The sequence below is a fragment of the Heptranchias perlo genome, chromosome 8, assembly GCF_035084215.1.
Source record: "Heptranchias perlo isolate sHepPer1 chromosome 8, sHepPer1.hap1, whole genome shotgun sequence".
In the NCBI taxonomy this organism is placed as follows: Eukaryota; Metazoa; Chordata; class Chondrichthyes; order Hexanchiformes; family Hexanchidae; genus Heptranchias; species Heptranchias perlo.
Genome location: NC_090332.1, coordinates 10,262,604 through 10,283,946, shown reverse-complemented (window position 1 = coordinate 10,283,946; position 21,343 = coordinate 10,262,604). Strand labels below are relative to the sequence as shown.

The 21,343-nt window shown below is 38.5% G+C and overlaps 1 protein-coding gene across 1 annotated transcript; it reads right to left on the bottom strand.

Annotated features, from left to right (window-relative positions):
• Positions 1–434: 434 nt before the first annotated feature.
• On the bottom strand, positions 435–20,235 carry sccpdha.1 (saccharopine dehydrogenase a, tandem duplicate 1). Its single transcript, XM_067988633.1, has 12 exons — positions 19,922–20,235; positions 17,142–17,254; positions 15,974–16,054; positions 14,587–14,716; positions 10,488–10,537; positions 9,401–9,531; positions 7,683–7,800; positions 4,637–4,756; positions 4,452–4,508; positions 3,420–3,531; positions 965–1,046; positions 435–791 (listed from the first exon to the last, which is right to left on the bottom strand). The coding sequence occupies exons 1-12, from the start codon at positions 20,106–20,108 to the stop codon at positions 686–688; spliced, it is 1,287 nt and encodes a 428-aa protein (XP_067844734.1). The 5' UTR covers positions 20,109–20,235; the 3' UTR covers positions 435–685.
• Between the last annotated feature and the right edge of the window lie 1,108 nt (positions 20,236–21,343).

Genomic DNA, 21,343 nt, shown 5'->3' with positions numbered 1-21,343 from the left:
GCTGTTCACTGGATCCAAAGGATCGGGTGCAATGCTGGTTTTACACCCCGCCCGATTTTTGAAGTCAATGGACAGCAACATTGGGCAGGGTGTAAAACCAGCATTCCACCCGATCCCGGCGAGTTAGGTTAAAATTACCCCCAAAATTTCAGCTGAAAGCTTGACGCAGGCACACTGACAGCTTTGCTCAAATTTTTCCCTTTCACTATTATAGCTCCATTTTTGCTTTCCTGTTAGTCATGATTGAAGGATATTGTGGAGAGCGTGCTTATTCGCATTTATCAATATTACTATGCAACAGCCAGCCAACCCATACAAAAGTAGAACTGTAAGAATTAGGTTGGTTGTATCTAACCTTTTTCTTCCCTCTTCGCATCCTGAATACAAATAAAATAGTCGTAACTGTACTTCAACTGAAAAATACACAAGTCAACTTTGGTACGGTTACATTAAACAAGTTTATTTCTCATTAGAACAGAACACAAAAAAAGTGTAATCTTACTCTGAATCCTCAAAAACAAGTCTCTGAAACCATTTATGCATCTTGGTCATTATACTGCGATACGGTCAACAAACTGCTACTAAATAGCGATTAATTAAAGGTTTGTTATTGTGTAATCTTGTCATTGTAGTAAATAGCAGGACTATGAGGTACCACACTCAGGGCTCAAAATGTGTTTAACAATTATGCTTCAGGCTTGCTGATGACAGAGAACTCAATGCCATGCTTGTTCAGTCTTTCAGTCAGGGTGGTCTTAGAGAATGCTGCTCCAGGTGAGTATACACCACCCCTATAAAAGAGGGCAAAAAAAAGTTCGAAACAACAAATGGCCAAATCTGCATTCAGGACTCTCAATCTGAAGAGATCCCTCCTGACTTCAAATCTACAACAATTAGTGCAATCATTGGAAGACAGTGCAATCACTTCCAAATATTTTACTCAAGTCTAAGTCATGAAACTCACCGATTAGGCAGAGACTTGTGTTCCCAGAGTATTGTGACAGCTGCCTGCACCATAGCTACGGGGGTAGCAACATAACCAGGTTCTGTGAAATAAAATTAAAAATAGCAGCAAGCTTTGAAATAAGTCAGACAAAAAAAGTAATGCTGTACATTATAGAAAGATGAGGTAGATACATGCTCTTAAGCAGAAATACACTTGCAGTTTTTTAAAAAAAACATATTTGCCATCCTATGTTCCCTCACCAAAAAAAAACTACCCGCATACAGGAGAAAGCAGCAAAGACAATACGGTCACCAGGTTACACCACTAGTGGAAAAACATTTTAAATATGCAATTTGTACGCCAGCCTTTCATTTAAGAATGTTTTGCTACAAGTACTATTGACCTCAAAGTAGTTCAATATAATAAAATCCCTAAATAACGAGCAGAGTAAATAATTTTGAAAAAAATTCTTTTGGGAGTATCTATTCAAATTATGTTCACATGTAAAAATCAATCTCAAAATGATAAACATGACAAAAAAGTGTGGAATGTAATATTTAGTATTGAACAAAAAAAAAGTGATCATAAAAGGAATACCAGGTCTACGGGAAAGAACTACAGCTTTACAAAAAGTGTGACAGCTGGTAGGAACTAACAGACAGAAGCAAAAAGGCTTCACTGGGATGATTCATTTCTCAATGGGTTGACAATTGAATTGCTGGATACTTAATATAAATTCAACCAGTGATTGCTGTGCCAGTAATTGTTGTAAGAGCCACTAGTGAAGGGTGTCATTCATACACTTCACGATGAAATATAGAAATAAGGAGTTTGCATTTTCCAGTGCTATCATTTTCATGGAAATTTTAGTTTCTTCACTTGGGTAAATCCAAGTATAATTCAGCACAGATCCCCAGCCTATCATGGGAAACAAGATATACAGGTAAAGAATTCCCAAGATTGCCTCATCTGTGGGATTTCCAGTGTCTACAGCAACTACAAAAAATGGACCACCATTTTATTGTAGCATATGCATGTTGGTCATCTCAGGGTGCAGGCAGCAGGAATGATGAAACTAAAAAAGTTGAATAACAACATGGATGTAAACAAAAAGCACAAAGACAACAGAGAATTTGGCAGGGGGGGGGGGGGGAGGAGATTAAGAAAATAGACTAATAAGCAATGAGAAAGTAAACCATTATAAATATGCACTGTGGGAGAAGCTTCACCACACGGACTGCAGCGGTTCAAGGCGGCGGCTCAGCACCACCTTCTCAAGGGCAATTAGTGATGGGCAACAAATGCTGGCCTCGCCAGCGACGCCCACATCCCATGAACAAATAAAAAAATGCCACCTTATATTTTAAGAAATTCCTGTATATACAGAAGTGAATACAAACCATGGGAAGTTTCACGGTTTCTGCACTTTTGCTGGGCAGGTTTTCACTCATATAGTGGAAAGAACAAAAATAATGGGAGAGGGGAGAAAATCGGATTACAGGAGCAATATTTATTTTCTTGTGGTCAGTAGTAGAATCTATCTTTTTGCAATCCCATCACTGAGTTCTGACGAAAGGTCTTCGACCTGAAACGTTAACTCTTTCTTTCTCCACAGATGCTGCCTTACTTGAACTTTTCCAGCATTTTTTGATTTGGCTGCCTATTTTGATCAACTGCTGAACCAGCATTATGCTCAGCGAAGCACGGCTTTCTGCTGTGTAAAAAGGCAGCTTGCTTTTATCATGTCTCAAACATTCCAAGGCATTGCATAGACAAAGAATTATTTTAAAGTGCAGATGCAGTTATGTAGGTAAACGTGGCAACCATTTGTGCACAGCAAGATCACACAAGCAGCTACAATTTAATGACAATTGATGTGTTTTTTTGGTGGTGGTGGTTGTTGTTGAGCTAGGGCAGTTCACCAAGCTTCAGTTGCATACAGCTTTTAATTTTTAAAAAATGAAAAATTAATTTCCAATAGGGTATTAAGCTATACACTGATTGTATTCATCAAAGACAATTAAATGACTACTGTTGTGTGCTGGAGCTCATCCACAATAAACATACATTTAAAATATAAATTAAAATTCTCTTCACCTCCCTCTTTCTATCCTGCTCTACCCCGATTTGTGCTGCCTTCTTTAGGTCGCCTACTGCCATTTACTACTTGTTCAGCCTAAACCTCTGCAAGTGACATTGTCATCATCCACACAGTTTTCCATGGATTTACCCTCTGTAATGTGCCTAGATTAGGAACATGCCCTCTGGGAACAAACAAACATTCCAACACTCCATAGTGTGGCAGCACAGATATACATCAATTTGACAATTTTAATTTACATATATATCTATACACCTATCAGTTGAACTTGTGCAGTCTATTTCTTAGCACTGTCAGCCCCTCTACTAAAAAAGATATAGGAAGAAGTATTTCAAAGTCATAAGACTAGTCTACATTAGAAATTGCCCGTACCTGGTCCTTTCACTTGAGTGCAGATTTTTACAGAAGGTCCACCTTGCTGAGGATCTTGGCCTTCTTGATACCCTTCACCAAAGAACGTCATGCTGAAAGAGGTCCCTGCCATCTGCAAAATACAAACAAGTTTTTCAAACTCAATTTATTACTGTTTGTTTCAGATTTTTCTTCTTTGGTTTCATTTAGACAGTGCAGCCTCAGATTTCAATTTTCTTTGCTCTCCTTGTATAAAAAAAGCCATCAGCAGTTTGCCTCAATCCATTTAAATGCAGCAAAGTGAAAATAAAACAAAATTGTGCACAAGAGGGAAATATTTCTGCTGGAACAATGTGTTACGAGCATAGTCAAACAGCTTTTTTCCACAATAAGAAAAGCAATTGTATTTGATCTACATGTTCCAACGTGAAAATACAGTAGGCATCAGACATTCAGATACACAAATCTTTAAAGTGGGAGAAGTTGATACAGCTGTTTAAAAAATGCATATGGAATCCTGGGTTTTATAAATAGGGATATGGAGTATTAAAGCGAAGAAGTATTGCTAAACCTACATAAACCATTAGTTAAGCCTCAGTTAGAAGAGTGTCCAGTTTTGGGTACTTTATGAAGGGTGTCAAGGTCATGGAGAGGGTACATAAGAGCCTTAGTCTATGTTGTAAAATTCTATGATTTACTGTCAGACTCACTTTACTTCACAAAAAAAATCAAGCTTACAGATTTCATTTTTATTAAATATACATACAATAAATATATATTATTCACTGAAGTGGTTTGAAGCCTGATGTTTGTTTTCCAAAGTTTAATAAAGTTCACATTAATAAATAGAGTTTGAACAGCCAGGCAGCTCAAAGACCTCAGAACTTAGTCAGTTCTCCACCACACTGCTGCACGAGGAGCCTAGCAGAGATTGAGAGTGAATGAACAGATATCATCTATTTGAAAATTCAGGATTGATGATGGCGTTAGTATTAAACAAGCTCTAAACAAAGAAAACACAGAGGAAGTGGGGGTAGGGAAAAATCAACATACCTGTTTTTTGGTTGGCCCTTGCTTCGTAAAAAATCCAGATGAGAAAAACTCTGGATACTACATGATAAACAGAAGGTAATAAAAATTATACAGACCAGTACATTCCTAATAAATGTTCAAAAAAATTAAAAAATTAATGCAAGTTATAATAGTTTTTGTGTCAATCTTAGGTCCAAGCCACTTACTTTGATTAGAAGTTTTCTTCCCAATCTACACTTTGTCAAACACCAGAAGAAGAAGCCAGCTACCATCAGCAAAATGACTGAGCCAATTCCACCTATGGCAGCATAGGCACCATACTGGACCTAAAGTGAATCATAGAATTACATAGAATGTACAGCACAGAAACAAGCCATTCGGCCCCACAGGTTAATGCTGGTGTTTATGCTCCACACGAGCCTCCTCCCTCCCTACTTCATCTAACCCTATCAGCATATCCTTCTACTCCCTTTTCCCTCATGTTTATCTAGCTTCCCTTTAAAACACATCTATGCTAGTCGCCTCAACTACTCCTTGTGGTAGAGAGTTTCACATTCTAACCACTCTCTGGATAAAGAAATTTCTTCTGAATTCCCCATTGGACTTATTAGTGACTATCTTATATTTATGGCCCCTAGTTCTGGTCTTCCCCACAAGTGGAAACATCATCTCTACGTCTACCCTATCAAACCCTTTCATTATCTTCAAGACCTCTATCAGGTCAGCCCTCAATCTTCTCTTTTCCAGAGAAAAGAGCCCCAGCCTGCTCAGTCTTTCCTGATAGTTATAACCTCTCAGTTCTGGTATCATTCCAGTAAATCTTTTTTGATCCTTCTCCTGTGCCTCTATATCCTTTTTATAATCTGGAGGCCAGAACTGTTCACAGTACTCCTAGTGTGGTCTAACCAAGATTCAATACAATTTTAACATAACTTCTCTGATTTTCAATTCTATCCCTCTAGAAATAAACCCCACTGCTTGGTTTGCTTTTTTGATGGCCTTATTAACCTGTGTCACTACTTTTAGTAATTTGTGTATCTGTACTCTCAGATCCCTCTGCTCCTCTATCTCATTTAGACTATTATCCCAGCAGGATGTGGCCCCCCTTATTTTTGCTACCAAAATGTAATACCTCATACTTAGCTATATTGAAATTCATTTGCCAATTACACACCCATTCTGCAAGTTTATTAATGTCTTCCTGTCCTCCGCAGTATTAACTACACCCAATTCAGTGTAGTCCACAAATTTTGAAATTGTACTTCCGATTCCAAATCATTTATGTAATGGTGAACAGTAGTCCCTGCATCGATCCTTGTGGAACACCACTTCCCACCTTTTGCCAGTCTGAGTAACTACCTTTAACCCCTACTCTTTGTTTTCTGTTTTGTAGCCAGCTTGCTATCCATTCTGCTACTTGTCCCCTAACGCCACATGCTCTGACCTTAGTCACGAGTCTACCATTTGGTATCTTATCGAAGCCCTTTTGAAAATCCAAATGTGTTACATTTACTATGTTACCCTTGTCTACCCTGTTACTTCTTCAAAGAATTCAATAAGGTTGGTCAAGCATGACCTTCCCTTTTGAAATCTGTGCTGACTATTCTTTATTATATTTTCAGTTTCTAGATGTTTTTCTCTTACATTTTTGAGTAAGGGTTCCATTATCTATCCTACCACTGACATTACACTAATTGGTCTATAGTTCTCTGGACTGGTTCTATCTCCCTTTTTAAATATAGGAATTGCATTAGCTGTCCGCCAGTCCTCAGGCATTATTTCCATTTCTAATGGATTTTTATATGTATGTAATAGTGCTTCTGCTAACTCTTCCCTAACTTCTTTTAATATGCACGGATGCAATCCATCTAGACCTGGGGTTTTATCCTCTAAGTTTGATTAGTTTATCAATTATCTCCCCCCTTTATATCTTAAATGTCTATATCTTTTTTGATCTCTTCTTCTAATGTCATGCCCAAAGAAGAGATCAAAAAAGATATAGACATTTAAGATAGAAAGGGGGGAGATAATTGATAAACTAATCAAACTTAGAGGATAAAACCTCAGGTCTAGATGGATTGCATCCGTGCATCCTTGGTAAATACGGAGGCAAAGTAATTATTTCATATTTCTGCCATTTCGCTGTCATTAGCTGTGAGTTTATCATGTGTATCCCTTAGTGGCCCTATCCCTATCCTGATTTTTCCTTTGAATCAGTTAAGCAAAGGCATCAAATGGGGCTGTAGCAACTAATTATAAAATGCACTGAAGGAATTCCCAAAAGTTGAACAGGTGTATTAATGGACACAACCGTAATCATAACGAGTTTGAGAAATGCTGTGCCTTATCGATTGAACGTGAATGTGTTCATCAAAACAGATGGACACCAAATTGCTGCTTTCTTAAATTCCCTAAAGATCATGTTCTCCCTTTTCTCTTATGTGCTCTCCAGTCCAGATACTAACAATGTAAACCATACATGTGCCTATACAGACAAATCAAATAATTGAGATGGGCTGCCCATGGTAGACATCTCTTCCTGAAAAACTGAAGATTTAATAACTTTAGCAGTTTACAGATCATTCTATTTCTTGTGTGTGCATTTAAGTTGTCTCCCCTTTCCTTTGTTCTGTTCCTTTTAAATGCTGTTCAAATGTAATAGCCTCTTTCTTTAATGTATTAATGCTTTTGTCCATTACTTGACTGAGATGATCTGTTACACCATTCCATTCATGATTCCTGCATTTTAAAAAAATATATTTTCACCTCCCCCTTTTTATGATTGCATTAATATGCCTGTCTGCCTCTTATTTTTCAGTTTTGAAGAATGGGCCACATCCGTAGCATTAACTTGTCTGTTCCCTCCACAGATGCTGCCTGAACTATTGAGTGTTTCCAACAGTTTCTGTTTTTGTTTGAAGACCTTCCTCCTTGTATTTGAGATCATGGAGAATCCACATAAGCCCATAGGCTGAATGGCCATTTTTTTTTGGCAAGAGAGAGAGAGAGAAAATTCCAACAAAATTATGCAGGCTTTGCAACAGCCAAGTGCATTTTTAACAATAAGAACAAGTAAAACAAAATATCAATGAGCCTCAGTTTTTGACAATCATAAGAATTGCATTTGATCTGTATCATTTTTAACATTTGAGCCTAGTTCAATGCAAAATAGATTTTTTTTAAAAAAAGCTAAACAGACCATAAATACCAATACAGAGATACAAGATTTAAGGAAACTAAGAATGTACTTACAGGACTTTCCTGTAAGTTCTCATGCAGGTAACGCTGTGTGCGTTTGACTACAGAGGCGTCAGATCCCATGAATGGGATAGCATATTGATTCATTGTGTTACTATAAAATACTGAACCTCTGTGAAGGAAAAAACACTAAGTTCAAGGAAGTCTCTCTAGCCAAATATGTAGATTTATGCCACATATAGACTGGAAAGCAATAGTTTTATTAAACGCACTATTTTTAAAACCTGCCACCAAGAACAGCCATCTTTTTGTTGCTGCTCCTTCTCCCTGACTCTGTATATCTCTTTCTCTCACACACATATCCATGCTTTTTACTCTGAGCTTTTCATCACTAGCATACTCTATCTGAAGAAACATATTTTATATGTTTGCATACATTGTGTTTTTAGAAAATTAAGCAATATTGAGTCAGACCTATATAAAACTTACTTGTCATTTTAGATTATGAACGAAGCACACAACAGATTTCCTTGTGGTAAACATAGGTCCAGTCACACATCTTAACGAGCATTTATTTCACATTAATGTAAGCAAAAGCATGTACTCAAGCAGAAAAAAAAATTGAGATCAGAGTGAAAAGACAGTACTTAAATCATAAATATTTTGATAGCTAGATAGAAAAATTACAAAGTTTTTAACCAGATTAAAGACAAATTGTTCACTATGGCAAAGGGCTCAAATGCTGGGGAGCCCAAGTTAAAAATTAGGATCTCACATAAAAAGTAATATACTTATGGAATAAATTACCAGCGAAAGCTACTGAAGCAACATTAAGGGCAGTAAAAGGGAGGAGGGAGAGGGGGGCAAAGAGAGAATGAATGAGAATGGAAATATGTGGTGAGAAGTTGGGTTCAGATTAGTCAAGAAGGAAGATGTTTGGTAGGCCTGTTGTCTAGTTTCCTCAAGGCATGTAGAGTGGGGTGGGTACATCCAGAAACTTTCATGAAAGTGTTAAGGACACAGAGGTGTACTGTATTTTTACAATTTAGAGAAATGGCCAACTTAAAAGCTGCTACACCTCAGTTGTCAAATATACTATCCCTTTTAAATCAGCATTAGTTGCAGTTAAACATCTACCACAGGAAGCACCTACAATTTAGTCAAATGAGACATCAGTGCACTGGCTTCCACTGAGTATACAATTTGTATACAGATTGTAAACTAATGTAATAAACTACGGCTCCTTTGTAAGCAATAGTTTTTCTAAAAGCACTATTTTTAAACCCTGCCACATCACTGAGAACAGCCATCTTTTTGTTACTGCTCCTTCTCCCAAACTAAATATCTCTTTTTTTTCTCTCTTGCACACACACACTATCATGCTGTTTACTCTGGAGGTTTTCATCACTGGGATTTACTCATACATTCTTATGAGCTTTAAGAAAACTAAGCAGTAATGAATCAGATCTATACAAGTTACTTGCCATTTGGGATCGTGAACTAAGCATGCAACAGTTTTCCTTGTGGTAAATCCAGGTCCAGTCACACATCTTAATGAGCATTTGTACGCACTCACCAGATTCAGTGCACAACAGACAACAGAATATAAACTCCAATCCCTCACAGAAATTACATTCAGCTTCAGTGTATAGTTGAGCTGTACAACCGTCATTTCATCCGGGGGTGGAGGAAACTTGATCGGTATCAAACTTAACTAAGCAGAAATAAATAAGCAATAAGAATTTTACATGTTTTTTTTATTTTTTTCTCACCTCCGTCTTAGTTTGGCCCCAATAATTGGGAGGGGTTTATATCCAAGCTGCCTTCTCAGTTTCCTCAGATTATCCTGATCAGACAGTCCATGGATTGCAGACTGCCAAGTTCCATCATGAAAAGTAGCACCCTATTAACAAGATAGGAAATGTTCGGAGAAGCAGAAACCTCAAACTAAGGTGCATTTATTTCAGTCAGTTCAAACCCTTTCTTATTCAGCCTGCCCAATTAACATTATGTACCAAAATCAATCTTTAAGTGGTTGGAAATACAGTGCATTCCTTTATTAAAAACTTGCTAATGTCCATTTTCACCTGGCATAGTTACTCCAAAACCATTCATATATACTAGCATCCGTAAAGGAATGGTGACAAATTCTACACTGCAGCCTGCTCGAAACATACTTTTCCTGATGGCCTGGCCAACATCAAAAACAGATTATCTAGTCACATCTCATTGTTGTTTGTAAGACTTTGCTGTGCACAAGTTGGCTGCTGCATTTATTTACCTATGTAACAGTGAATACAATTCAAAAGTAATTCATTCACTCTGAAGAATTTGAGAATGATACAGATTGGAAGCAGGAAAGCAATCATTTAATCTAAAAACAAGACTTCTCAAATATATCTATCAAACTCATTCTAAAATGTATATTTTTGACAATAGAGAAACCAAGGCTGGGTTTTAAAAGCTTTAAAAAAGGTATTCAATTGTTCATATATATTCCAAACATAGAAATCACAAACATCATGCGCAGTACATGGAGGCAATTTGATATTAACCACCTTATTTTCTAAATAGTTTAACAACTAGCAGCGATAATAAAAGTCTTGTGTATAGCATGCACTTCCTGTAAGTGTCACACTTACTTCCTATAACACTCTCCCCAATATTGTTCTAAAGCAACATATCCTTTGGCACGACGTGAGCAACACTAAAGGAGAGCTGCCAACGTAGATTAAATCTGTTCCCCTACACTGGTTATTTGGATGCAAACATGCAACAGTGTAAATGCCAGTATTCATCATTTCAAGAATACTACATTAGGGTTCAGAAAAACATGGTCATTATTAACAGGAGACAAACCTCAGGTCCAGTCTGTATCAATAGGAAACTTTCAACAGAAGTCAGAGTACCTGAAAAGTAACAAAGTAAAGGTATGGATGAATAACCTTATTCTCAAATGCATCCACTTTTTAAAAAAAAAACCAAATCACTGATCAATCTAAACTTTAAAATTTTCCATAGTTCTGAACCAACTACAAAAATTAGATTGCACTTGAGGCTCTAAAACTGGAGGTGTTCAACTTAAAATCACCATTTGAACTATAAAGAGGGAGAGAGAAAGCAGGGGACCAGTTAGCCTATCAGTAGTAGGGAAAATGCTAGAGTCTATTATAAAGGATGTGATAACAAGACACATAGAAAATATCAGCAGAATTAGACAAAGTCAACATGGATTTATGAAAGGGAAATCATGTTTGACAAACCTACTGGAATTTTGAGGATGTAACTGGTAGAATAGATAAGGGAGAGCCAGTGGATGTGGTTTATTTGGATTTTCAGAAGGCCTTTGATAAAATCCCACATGAGGTTAGCGTGTAAAATTAAAGCACATGGGATTGGTGGTAATATACTGGCATGGATTGAAAATTGGTTAACAGAGTAGGAATAAATGGGTCTTTTTTGGGGTGGCAGGCAGTGACTAGTGGGGTACCACAGGGATCAGTGCTTGTGCCCCAGCTAGTCTCAATATATATCAATGATTTGAATGAGGGAACCAAATGTAATATTTCCAAGTTTGCTGACGACACAAAACTAGGTGGGATCGTGAGATGTGAGGAGGATGCAAAGAGGCTTCAAGGCAATTTAGACAAGTTGAGTGAGTGGGCAAATACATGGCAGATGCAGTATAATGTAGATAAATGTGAAGTTATCCACTTCAGAAGGAAAAACAGAAAGGCAGAGTATTAATTGGTGATGGATTGGGAAATGTTGATGTACAAAGGGACCTGGGTGTCCTTGTACACCAGTCATTGAAAGCAAACATGCAGGTGCAGCAAGCAGTTAGGAAGGCAAATGGTATGTTGGCCTTCATTGCAAGAGGATGCGAGTACAGGAGCAAGGATGTCTTACTGCAGTTATACAGGGCCTTGGTGAGACCACACCAGGAGTATTGTGTGCAGTTCTGGTCTCCTTACCCAAGAAAGAATATACTTGCCATAGAGGGAGTGCAGCAATGGTTCAAGACTGATTCCTGGGATGGCAGGACTGTCGTATGAGGAGAGATTGGGTCGACTCGGCCTGTATTCACTCGAGTTTAGAAGAATGAGAGGGGACCTTATTGAAGCATATAAAATTCTGACAGGGCTAGACAGACTGGATGTAGGGAGAATGTTTCCCCTGGCTGGGGGGTCCAGAACGAGGGGTCAGAGTCTCAGGATACGGGGTAGGACATTTGGGACTGAGATTAGGAGAAATTTCTTCACTCAGAGGGTGGTGAACCTGTGGAATTCTCTATCACAGAAGGCTGTGGAGGCCAAGTCACTGAATATATTTAAGAAGGAGCTAGATAGATTTCTAGGCACAAAAGGCATCAAGGGGTACGGGGAGAGAGCGGGACTATGGTATTGAGATAGAGGATCAGCCATGATCATATTGAATGGCAGAGCAGGCTCGAAGGGCCAAATGGCCTACTCCTGCTCCTATTTTCTGTGTATCTAAAGAGAGTTTGAAGAGCCTGAGATTGTTGATTCTGGAGAAGAGAAGGCTCAGGGGAGCACGTATTCAAGGTTCTTAAAAGAACAGATAAATTGAACCCTGATAATTGCCACAAGTTTTAGAACCTGGGGACATGGCCTTCAGCTAAGGAGAGGAAGCGAGCAGACTGGTTAGATTCAACCAGAGAGTTGTGAATACGTGGAACGAACTGACTAGGATAGGCAGATAATGTAGAAAATTGTATATATATTTAAGGGAATGGGCGATATTGGCCCAGAATATGCTGTCAAAATAATGGTGAGGCTAATGGCGTTCACCGTTAATTATGCACAAATCGCACAGCAACTTCAGGCAAGGGCAGATGCGCGGTTCAACGCGGAAATCCAAAAGTTGCTGTCCAAGATGCTCCGCTGTTAGCTTCACAAAAACAGGATCTCGCTGTCTGCCTCATCATTCAAATGCACTGAACAGCGTGAAGTTCCTGTATCTGCACGGTATACGAACTAAACACGCCACAGAAAGTTAAGTCAAGTCATTTCAAGTCTATGTACCCTTTTAATGACATGATAAATATTCATTACTGCCAATCAACCTCTCTGGCACTGAAAATTAACTATTACAAGTGTGGAGTCTCATTCCTTCTGGTTTTAATTGTTGTTGGAATTTTTTTTTTAAAAACTTAGTCTCTTTTTTTCTCTCTCTATCCAATCTTTCTTTCCTTTCTTTATTTCTCTTTCTGTACCTGATTGGACATTGAATTCACCCCTTCTAATTTACACTTCTTTCTCAGTCCTTGTTAATTTCACAATCCTTCAATCTGATTGGTTAAGGGGATACACAGTTGCTTGCCCTGTTCACTCAGATCCCAGACTCCCTGCAGGGGGCACCGCACCACTTCCATCTCCCACTTCCAGCAACTTGTGGCGCAAAATCTCGGAGATTAAACAGGCAATGACAAGTCTAACTAGCAGTGGGCGCTGTTCGTTGACCGGCTACAGTAAATTCTGCAGCGGTGGCTCACCACCACCTTCTCAAGGGCAATTAGGGATGGGCAATAAATGCCGGCCTCACCAGCGACGCCCACATCCCATGAACAAATAGTAATTTTAAAAAAGTTTTTGGGATTGGCCTGATAAGACTGTTTGGTTTTTTCTAGACGTTTTTTCTTCTGTTATGTGTCTCCATTAAAATTAAAAGGCATTTTTAAAATAGATGATTTAAATAGAATACTCAATAGGTAACTAATATAAAATTTATTCTCCTTAAAGAATTTAATAACTCACAGCAACAAAGTTACAAGCGAATTATCGCCCTTCACCTATAATGGAGTGTTCCAGTTATCCATATAATCTCATCTAGTGGCCTAACAGAACTCGAAGTGGATTTTTATGAAAAGCAGAACTAGAACAAAAGTAAAACTAAGAAATTAAAGAAAATGACAAACAATTGTGCTGTAAGGAGGTAAACAGCCCAAGAAACCAAACAGTATAAAAGGTTAGTGGATTAATTCTTGTTAAAAGGTAGTCATATACTAATATACAATTGAAACTAATGACCAAGCTACACCCATCTAGGCTAGGTGTCCACAAAATTCAGATAGATTCCAGTTCAGGTAACCAGAGTTTAAGGATTACAAAAAAACAAAAAAAGGTAGATAAATGAACATTGGATTACACTTTAAGCCATGAATGTGGTATTCAAAACAGATATCAAGGCACCAAGCTTGCTACTGACTACTTAAAAAGGTTATCCCAATTGTACTCTTTGGGCTATACCCCAAGGATCCAGGCTGAAGGCTGGCAGATAACTGTTGACATCTTCAGAGCCGTTATTAATATTGCTCAGTATAGAGATGGTGTACCGTGTTGAGGTAAAGCTCCATTTGGCACATCAGCAATGTTCTCTTCCAAGTAGAAACCTTTCTCCATTCACCTCTGGGCTCACCTTAATTCAGCAACTAAATACCTGATGTACACCCAAGTCCACTAACATTTGTAGTTGAAGTTGGAACTCAAAAATCATGTAAACCGGGCAATTTTTTGGTATTACTGTACATTATTGGTTAGATCGTGACTTTTCGGAAGGTCTACAGTAGCACAAGTAATTAAATTCTAGAAAACAGTTGACACTTTGGAATTGTATAACAAAAAAAAATTCCCGGCTTGCCCACAGTTTTATCCATTGCCAGAAAAGTTCACTTTGCTTTTGTCATTTTTACAATTCTTTCCTAGAAATTATTGTAAGTTGCACGTAGCAGCATCAGGCAGTAGAGATACACAATGCATTGGTGCAACAACATAATACATTATAAAATGGTATATGGTTCAAAACCACAACTCCTGATGCAAAGCTGTCTGGATGGTACTGACAGATTTAGGTGCTCTACAACTAAGGCAATGCAAATTGTATAGAACTTTCTTTAAGTTAGAGAACATCTAAGGTATTTATTGTAAATAACCATTACCTTTCAACTGGTTCCTGGTATAGAGTACACCCATATCTGCTGGAATGGAATCAAACCCACAGCTTCCAATCACATACACTCCTTTTTCAGCAGCTTGGCTGTCATATTTTAGTTGCATTCCTTCCAAAAACTGTGAATGACAAAACACTTCAAGTTTTGCTTTCTTCAAAATAAAAATGTTACTCTCAACTATACCATTGGATTGAAGAGCTAAAAATAATTTGAACAGTCAAATGTGAAATTTGACAAATGCTGGAAATCTGAACTAAAAATGTAAAATGCTACAAACGCACAGCTGAAAAGAGAAACGTAGGTTAACATTTTGAGTGGGACCAAATCAGAATTCTAATGAAGAGTCCCAGCTGAAAAGTTAACCTATTTCTTTTGGATGCTGATTGACCTGTTGTATATTTCTAGAAGTTGAGAAAGTGGTGTTCACAACTTCCTGCTAATGGATATCATGCAACATCAGTAGATAGTAGACTAAACTACTGAAACCACAGATTATGTTTACACCAAATTTTATTTAGAGTACAAGAAAACACAAAATTTTCACTATAGTTTTTCAAACAATGGTAAATTATTGCTCTAATAGAAAATATTAGAAATATGATCTGAAAAGGTGGTAGAAGCAGATTCAATAATAACTTTCAAAAGGGAGTTGCAGGGCTATGGGGAAAAAGCATGGGAGTGGGACTACTTGGATAGCTCTTTCAAAGAGTCGGCATAGGCACAATGGCCTCCTTCTGTGCTATATCATTCTATATACAGTAGGTCCATTAATGTCTGAAGAGAGAAAAGAATAGGTTGCTTTGGGTACAGCCTCCATCAGAACTGGGAATTCTGATGAAGGGTTTCTACCTGAAAAGCTAATCCATCTTCTCTCTTCGGATGTGCATTTCTCAGTCTCATTTTTATTCCAGATTTTCAGTACTCTTACTATAAAGTATTGCTCCACAGTTACAGAGGAGATCAATAATACACCAAACTTTGAGCTACTAAAAATATAATCCCTCCTGTAACCCTTGCGGCAGTATCTGACCACAAGGGCATTAGGACTGATCAAACTTTACGTACTATAATAACATCCTCAGCTTTATCAGGTTTGGACTTCTATCCGAAGGTCTAACCCATACTTCAGATTTCCACTTGTAAACAATGCTTGTGTAATATAATAACTGATTAAGTTCAAAGGGACTGTACCAACGCCTTTAATTATACATGGTAACTAGTGTTTATAGTGTCTGCGGATTCAGGATTTATGATAGGGAAATATACAAAAATACAAGAGAGCATTCGAAAAATGTTGAAATCTTCCTGGGAAGTGAATATAAAACAGCCTATAATATCTGATCGCTTCTTTTAAAAAAGAGAAAAACATCAATACCTGGGGTTCACCACTAATATCAACACAGTGGGTTCCATTTTCAACGCAGGCCTTCACCACCGGCTCTCCAAAAAACCTGTACTAATAACAGATAGTCTGGTGTCAGCTACTGGCAACGTCAGGTTAGACCATTCCTTTTTAGTGTATTTTAAATTGTAAAAAAAGGCACAGTCATTTCTAATAAAATAAAGTCTATGTGTAAATTAAACTTTTTTTTAACAAGAGCTATTGGGCTTCAGGCTATTTTCAGCTGGTTATTATACAGAATGATTAAACTGTCAATCATTTGGTTAAGATCTAAGCCATTAAACTCTAATAAAAACACAAATATTGTCTAGTTTGACTTTTAAAAAAATATGCAAGGACTGAGTAATACCATATTGATTTTTGAATAAAAGATAATTTAATTCCATTCATTAGTTTCTACTACAGAAATTAAATACTGCAACAAATATTGAAATATTAAAACTGAATTGTGCTCAAAGTCTAGACTTTATATTATCTTGCTGTCTGTTTCTAAGGTCTTTTATACAGTAACTCAGCTACTAAGAATAAGCATTCAAATGCACTGCATTACCAAAGCTTTTAAAAAAAAATAAGTTGGCTGCATATGTATTAGAATGTATCATAATACTAGCTAATTTACAACAATGGTTTTTAAAATGCCAGCTATTAAATGGCACTTAACACCAAGTAGAAATAACTGATTCCAATACTGTATTTTTGACCTGTCTCACCTTTGTAGCTACACAATACAGCAGGTACTGAATTCATTCTTATCCTATCCTTTCTAGCCTTAGTGCATTAAGTGGCAACAGGATTTTATTTTTTTTAAATCAAATAATCAGCCATCTCTACACAAGGAATCATTAGTAGAGACACAATTATGTTTCTTGGCCCAAACTTTTTTTATTCCAAAAACTCCATGTGGATAAATCTTTTTCCCTTCCTACACACTATGTATGTATGCCCAGTGGCACTGTACTATCTATAGAAAAATAAACCTCCTCAAAAGCAAAAATTTATAATTCAAATAATGTCATAAGAGTATTTAATTCATTATTCTGAAAGATACTGCAAATACATTAAATTGAATAAAATGGACAAGACTACAGTACATCAACAAGGCAGGCAGATTTCCTGCTTTTGTACTCAAAAGTATACTTACTGGTCCTACGCAGTTGAGGATCACAAATCCCTGCTGGCACATTGCAGCAAGTGAGAGCTGATCATTGACATCACAGATGATTATATATACTTTAGACTTCAGTTCTGGATTTCCTGAAAGAGGAGCATTATTTTTGTCCCTTTATCACTGGAAATACATTTTGCAAAATAATTGTTTTTTTTCTTCTGTAACAAAATGCAACATATTTCATACAGACTAGGCACAAAGTGGAATATGTCAAATACTGGACCACGTTAGAAATGTATTGCACTATTTTGTTTTCTTGGTGTATATTTGCATCACCTTGATGATGCGCCCATTGTAATGTTAAAGCAGCATACAAATAATCTTTATTAATAATAATAAGGGTGGAGATAAAACAATCTAAATTAAAACAAGTTTGAAAGAACAAGACAGAACATACAGTGTCACAACAGAAGCACAAATTTATTCTTCTACTACATTGAATGTCTAATCTCAGTCACATTCATGTACTGAGTGGAAAGCAGGTGCCCATCCCCCATGATGTGGGGAGGGAACAGGAGGAAAGCTCACCATTAGGCTGCATAGCTCCGAGCAATTGGGTGAAAAGCAACACTGGATATGGCCTTCTAGGAACTCTGCCCTACTACAGAAAATAAATGTATACAAAATAACAGTTTGCTGCTGGAACTTTCTAATCAGATCTAAAATGCAAAAAAAGATTATTTACGATTTGGCATTGCTGGCAATAAAAGAGCTAATATTTCAACTGTACCACAGACAATTCAACTATTGTTTTAAAAATTTAGAGTAACAAGTGCAGTTATCCTTCTGCTATCCTATCAGGGCTATCTATATTGTGAATCTGCATAGGCTGAGTAGACTGCAGCTGTTGGGTACAGTGACTAAGCACACTGTTAATGACATGTTTATTAATGAACTGGACTTGCAGATAAGAGGGTACCAATGCAATTATAATTGAAATTAGAGAGAGTTTGATGCATTTGTTTCTTAAACATAAACAAAGTCTGCATGACCGAAGCTATCCGACTTAGCTCCTGCCAGAAACTCCATGCCCTCGGCCATGATACCAACTCCCTCCTGGCTGCTCACTCATGCTCAACTTGATGGTGTGCAACTGCTCAATCCTGGGGTGAGCTTCAAACTCTGCATCCAGACTATCACCCCAAAACATTGCTCATCACCAACCTTACATAAACCCCAATGCCACAAATTCTCATCCACATCTGTCACCCTCCAGACTGGACGTTTCCATTGCCCTTCTCACTGGTCTCCCTGGTTCCACCCTACATTCATTTTGTCTGTATCCTATCCCACACAAACTCCCACTAATCTATCACCTCAATCCTTGCTAACCGCTCTGGACTCTCTATGCCCCAGCGCACTAACTTCAAAATCATCTTCAAATTGCTTCATGACCAACATTCAGAAACTCAAATGGATCAGCCAAATGAATCCCATGGCTACTAAAGCAGGTCACAGGCTAGGTATTCTGCAGCAAGTGGCTCATTTCTTGACTCCCCAAAGCCTCTCCACCACCTACAAGGCACAAGTCAGGAGTGTAATGGAATGTCTTCCACTTGCCTAGATGTATGCAACTGCAACAATACTCAAGCTTGTCCTGGATGCTTGATCGGCACCCCATCCACCAACTCAGATATCCACTCCCGCCACCTTCCACTTATCGTGACTGCAGTGTGTATTATCTACAGGATGTACTACAGCAAGTCACCAAGGATTCTTCAGTAGCACTTCCTAAACCCGTGGCCTCCACCATCTAGATGGACAAGGGCAGCAGGTTCATAGGAACACTATCACCTCTAAGTTCCCCTCCAAGTCACACACCATCCTGATTTTTGACATATATCACCATTCCTTCATCAGCACTGGGTCAAAATCTTGGAACTCCCTACCTAACAGCATTGTAGGAGTACCTTCACCACAAGGACTGCAGAGGTTCAAGGAGAAGGATTATCACCACCTCCACTCTTCCAATACTAATGTACAGCACTTTCTTCCTCTTTCATCAGTACCACACTGTTCAACCATTTTACCCACACACTCTGGAACTCCCACATTAAACTCCTTTTTCTTGCTGCATCTCTTCCCACCTTCAAACTCCTTAAGACCTACCTCTTCAAACAGTGCCTTTGGTTATCTCTCCTAGTCCTCTTGCTATTCCTACTTTGATCTGACCTCCTAATTATAAAGTGCCTCAGGACGCTTTGCTACATATTAAAGGCACTAAATAAATGCAAGCCGCTGTTGCTCAAACTATCAAAATCAATGACCAGCCCAGTGTCGCTCACTACGAGTTGCTCACTTTAGTTTAAAAATGACATATAAAATTAAACACAGCTTCTCCGTGCATCTGAATTAATTTACAATCCTTTTCACTCCTGAAAAAAAAAGGGACCAGAAATCTGACTCTTAACAACAACGCCTCGGTGTTGACAGCTCTGGCAAAACAATTGCAAACGTTTCAATAACTTTGGACGTAAAACTCAAAAGAGCAGCGGGTGCGATAAATCCCGTCGGCCAAGTATTTATTGTTTTTTTTAAAAACACATTTTCGCTCGTAACAACTGGGAGATGAAACGTTTGGCCGTTTTATAAAATAAACTCATAACTTAAAGCACAGAATAAACGTGAAGCCGTTTTAATTATCTTTAGATCAGTGGTATTCCCAAGAACAAGCTGAAATGTCTGTGCCATCCCCTCTCTGGTACGTCCCTCCCTCAGCCCGGGGTCCGAGGCCCATTCATTCACTCACTCACCCAGGGCGCTCGACGCCCGCTCCAGCACCTCTTCCAGTTTCGCACGGTTCCTGCCGGCCACGGCCCATGTCAGGGGTCGCAGCAGATCCGCCTCCGACGCCACCCGGGCCACCTCCTCCACCACAAACTGACCGGTGAAGCCGGAGGCGCCGAACACGATTAGGTCGTAAGGCCTGCCCATCGCCATTTGCAGGGAGCGTCTCTCCCTCCCCCCCCCCGCCTCTTAACGACCGCCGGATGGAAGGCAGACTGCGGGGCGCTCGAGACTCGACTCGACTCCGGGAGAAGCACCGCGCGCGCCGTCTGCAACGTAGCCCCACCCGCTCCCGCTCTGCGGCTATTAGCTCATCCAACACCGCACCAAACCGTGAAACACAAAGAATGCAAGCTAACACACCCTAAACACCACCCCCCCTTCTTATAAAAGGTGGGGGGGGGTGGCTTAAAAAAAAGAATGGGGCTGGAGTGTATCCTGGACGAGGATAATAAAATTTTAATTTGACGCTTGGTTTTGGTTTCTTTTGGATTTCGCACTTAAACAAAAAAAAATGCAAGCTAACACACCCTAAACACACCCCCCCTTATAAAAGGTGGGGGGAGGAAGGGGCTTAAAAAAAAGAATGGGGCTGGAGTGTATCCTGGACCAGGATAATAAAATTTTAATTTGACACTTGGTTTTGGTTTCTTTTGGATTTCGCACTTAAACAAAAAAAAATGCAAGCTAACACACCCTAAACACCCCCCCTTCTTATAAAAGGTGGGGGGGGGGCTTAAAAAAAAGAATGGGGCTGGAGTGTATCCTGGACGAGGATAATAAAATTTTAATTTGACACTTGGTTTTGGTTTCTTTTGGATTTCGCACTTAAACAAAAAAAAATGCAAGCTAACACACCCTAAACACCCCCCCCTTCTTATAAAAGGGGGTTTAAAAACACACAAAAAAGATAGAAAAAGGATCTGACTGTCATTTCAAAAAAAATAAAAGGGGGTCCTAAAAACACTAACAAAAACAAGCATCATTAATCACAGTCACTGATCAAGCAGATTGAGTTAACCCCCTTTCACTCAAGCAATTTAAAAAAGAAAAAGAATGCAAGCTAACACACCCTAACCCCCCCCTCCTTCTTATTAAAGGGGGGGGGCTAAAACACACAAAAAAAGAATGCAAGCTTTTGCAAATATAATCTTCAGTAAAAGCAGAGCTGTCAAAACATTAGACAAATGCTAGACGTATGTCAGTAAGCTGCATCCGTCATGTGGGTTACAATAACCACCAAATTAGTCCAGTGTACAGTAGCCTTTTTCATACCTTCTTTTCCCTTTCGGTTTTTTCTTTTTTTATATTTCTTTTTTTCTGCTCACTGCCCACCTGTGCTTTTTTTTTTATCCCTATCAATAATCTATTAAATCTCAATTTTCTCT

Coding starts and splice junctions, on each gene's coding strand:
- sccpdha.1 (XM_067988633.1), bottom strand. CDS start 20,108: ATGGCGATGGGCAGGCCTTACGACCTAATCGTGTTCGGCGCCTCCGGC. Junction 10,538..14,586: donor TACCAGGAACCAGTTGAAAG/GTAATGGTTATT, acceptor GTTACTTTTCAG/GTACTCTGACTTCTGTTGAA. Junction 792..964: donor CACAAGTCTCTGCCTAATCG/GTGAGTTTCATG, acceptor CCTCTTTTATAG/GGGTGGTGTATACTCACCTG.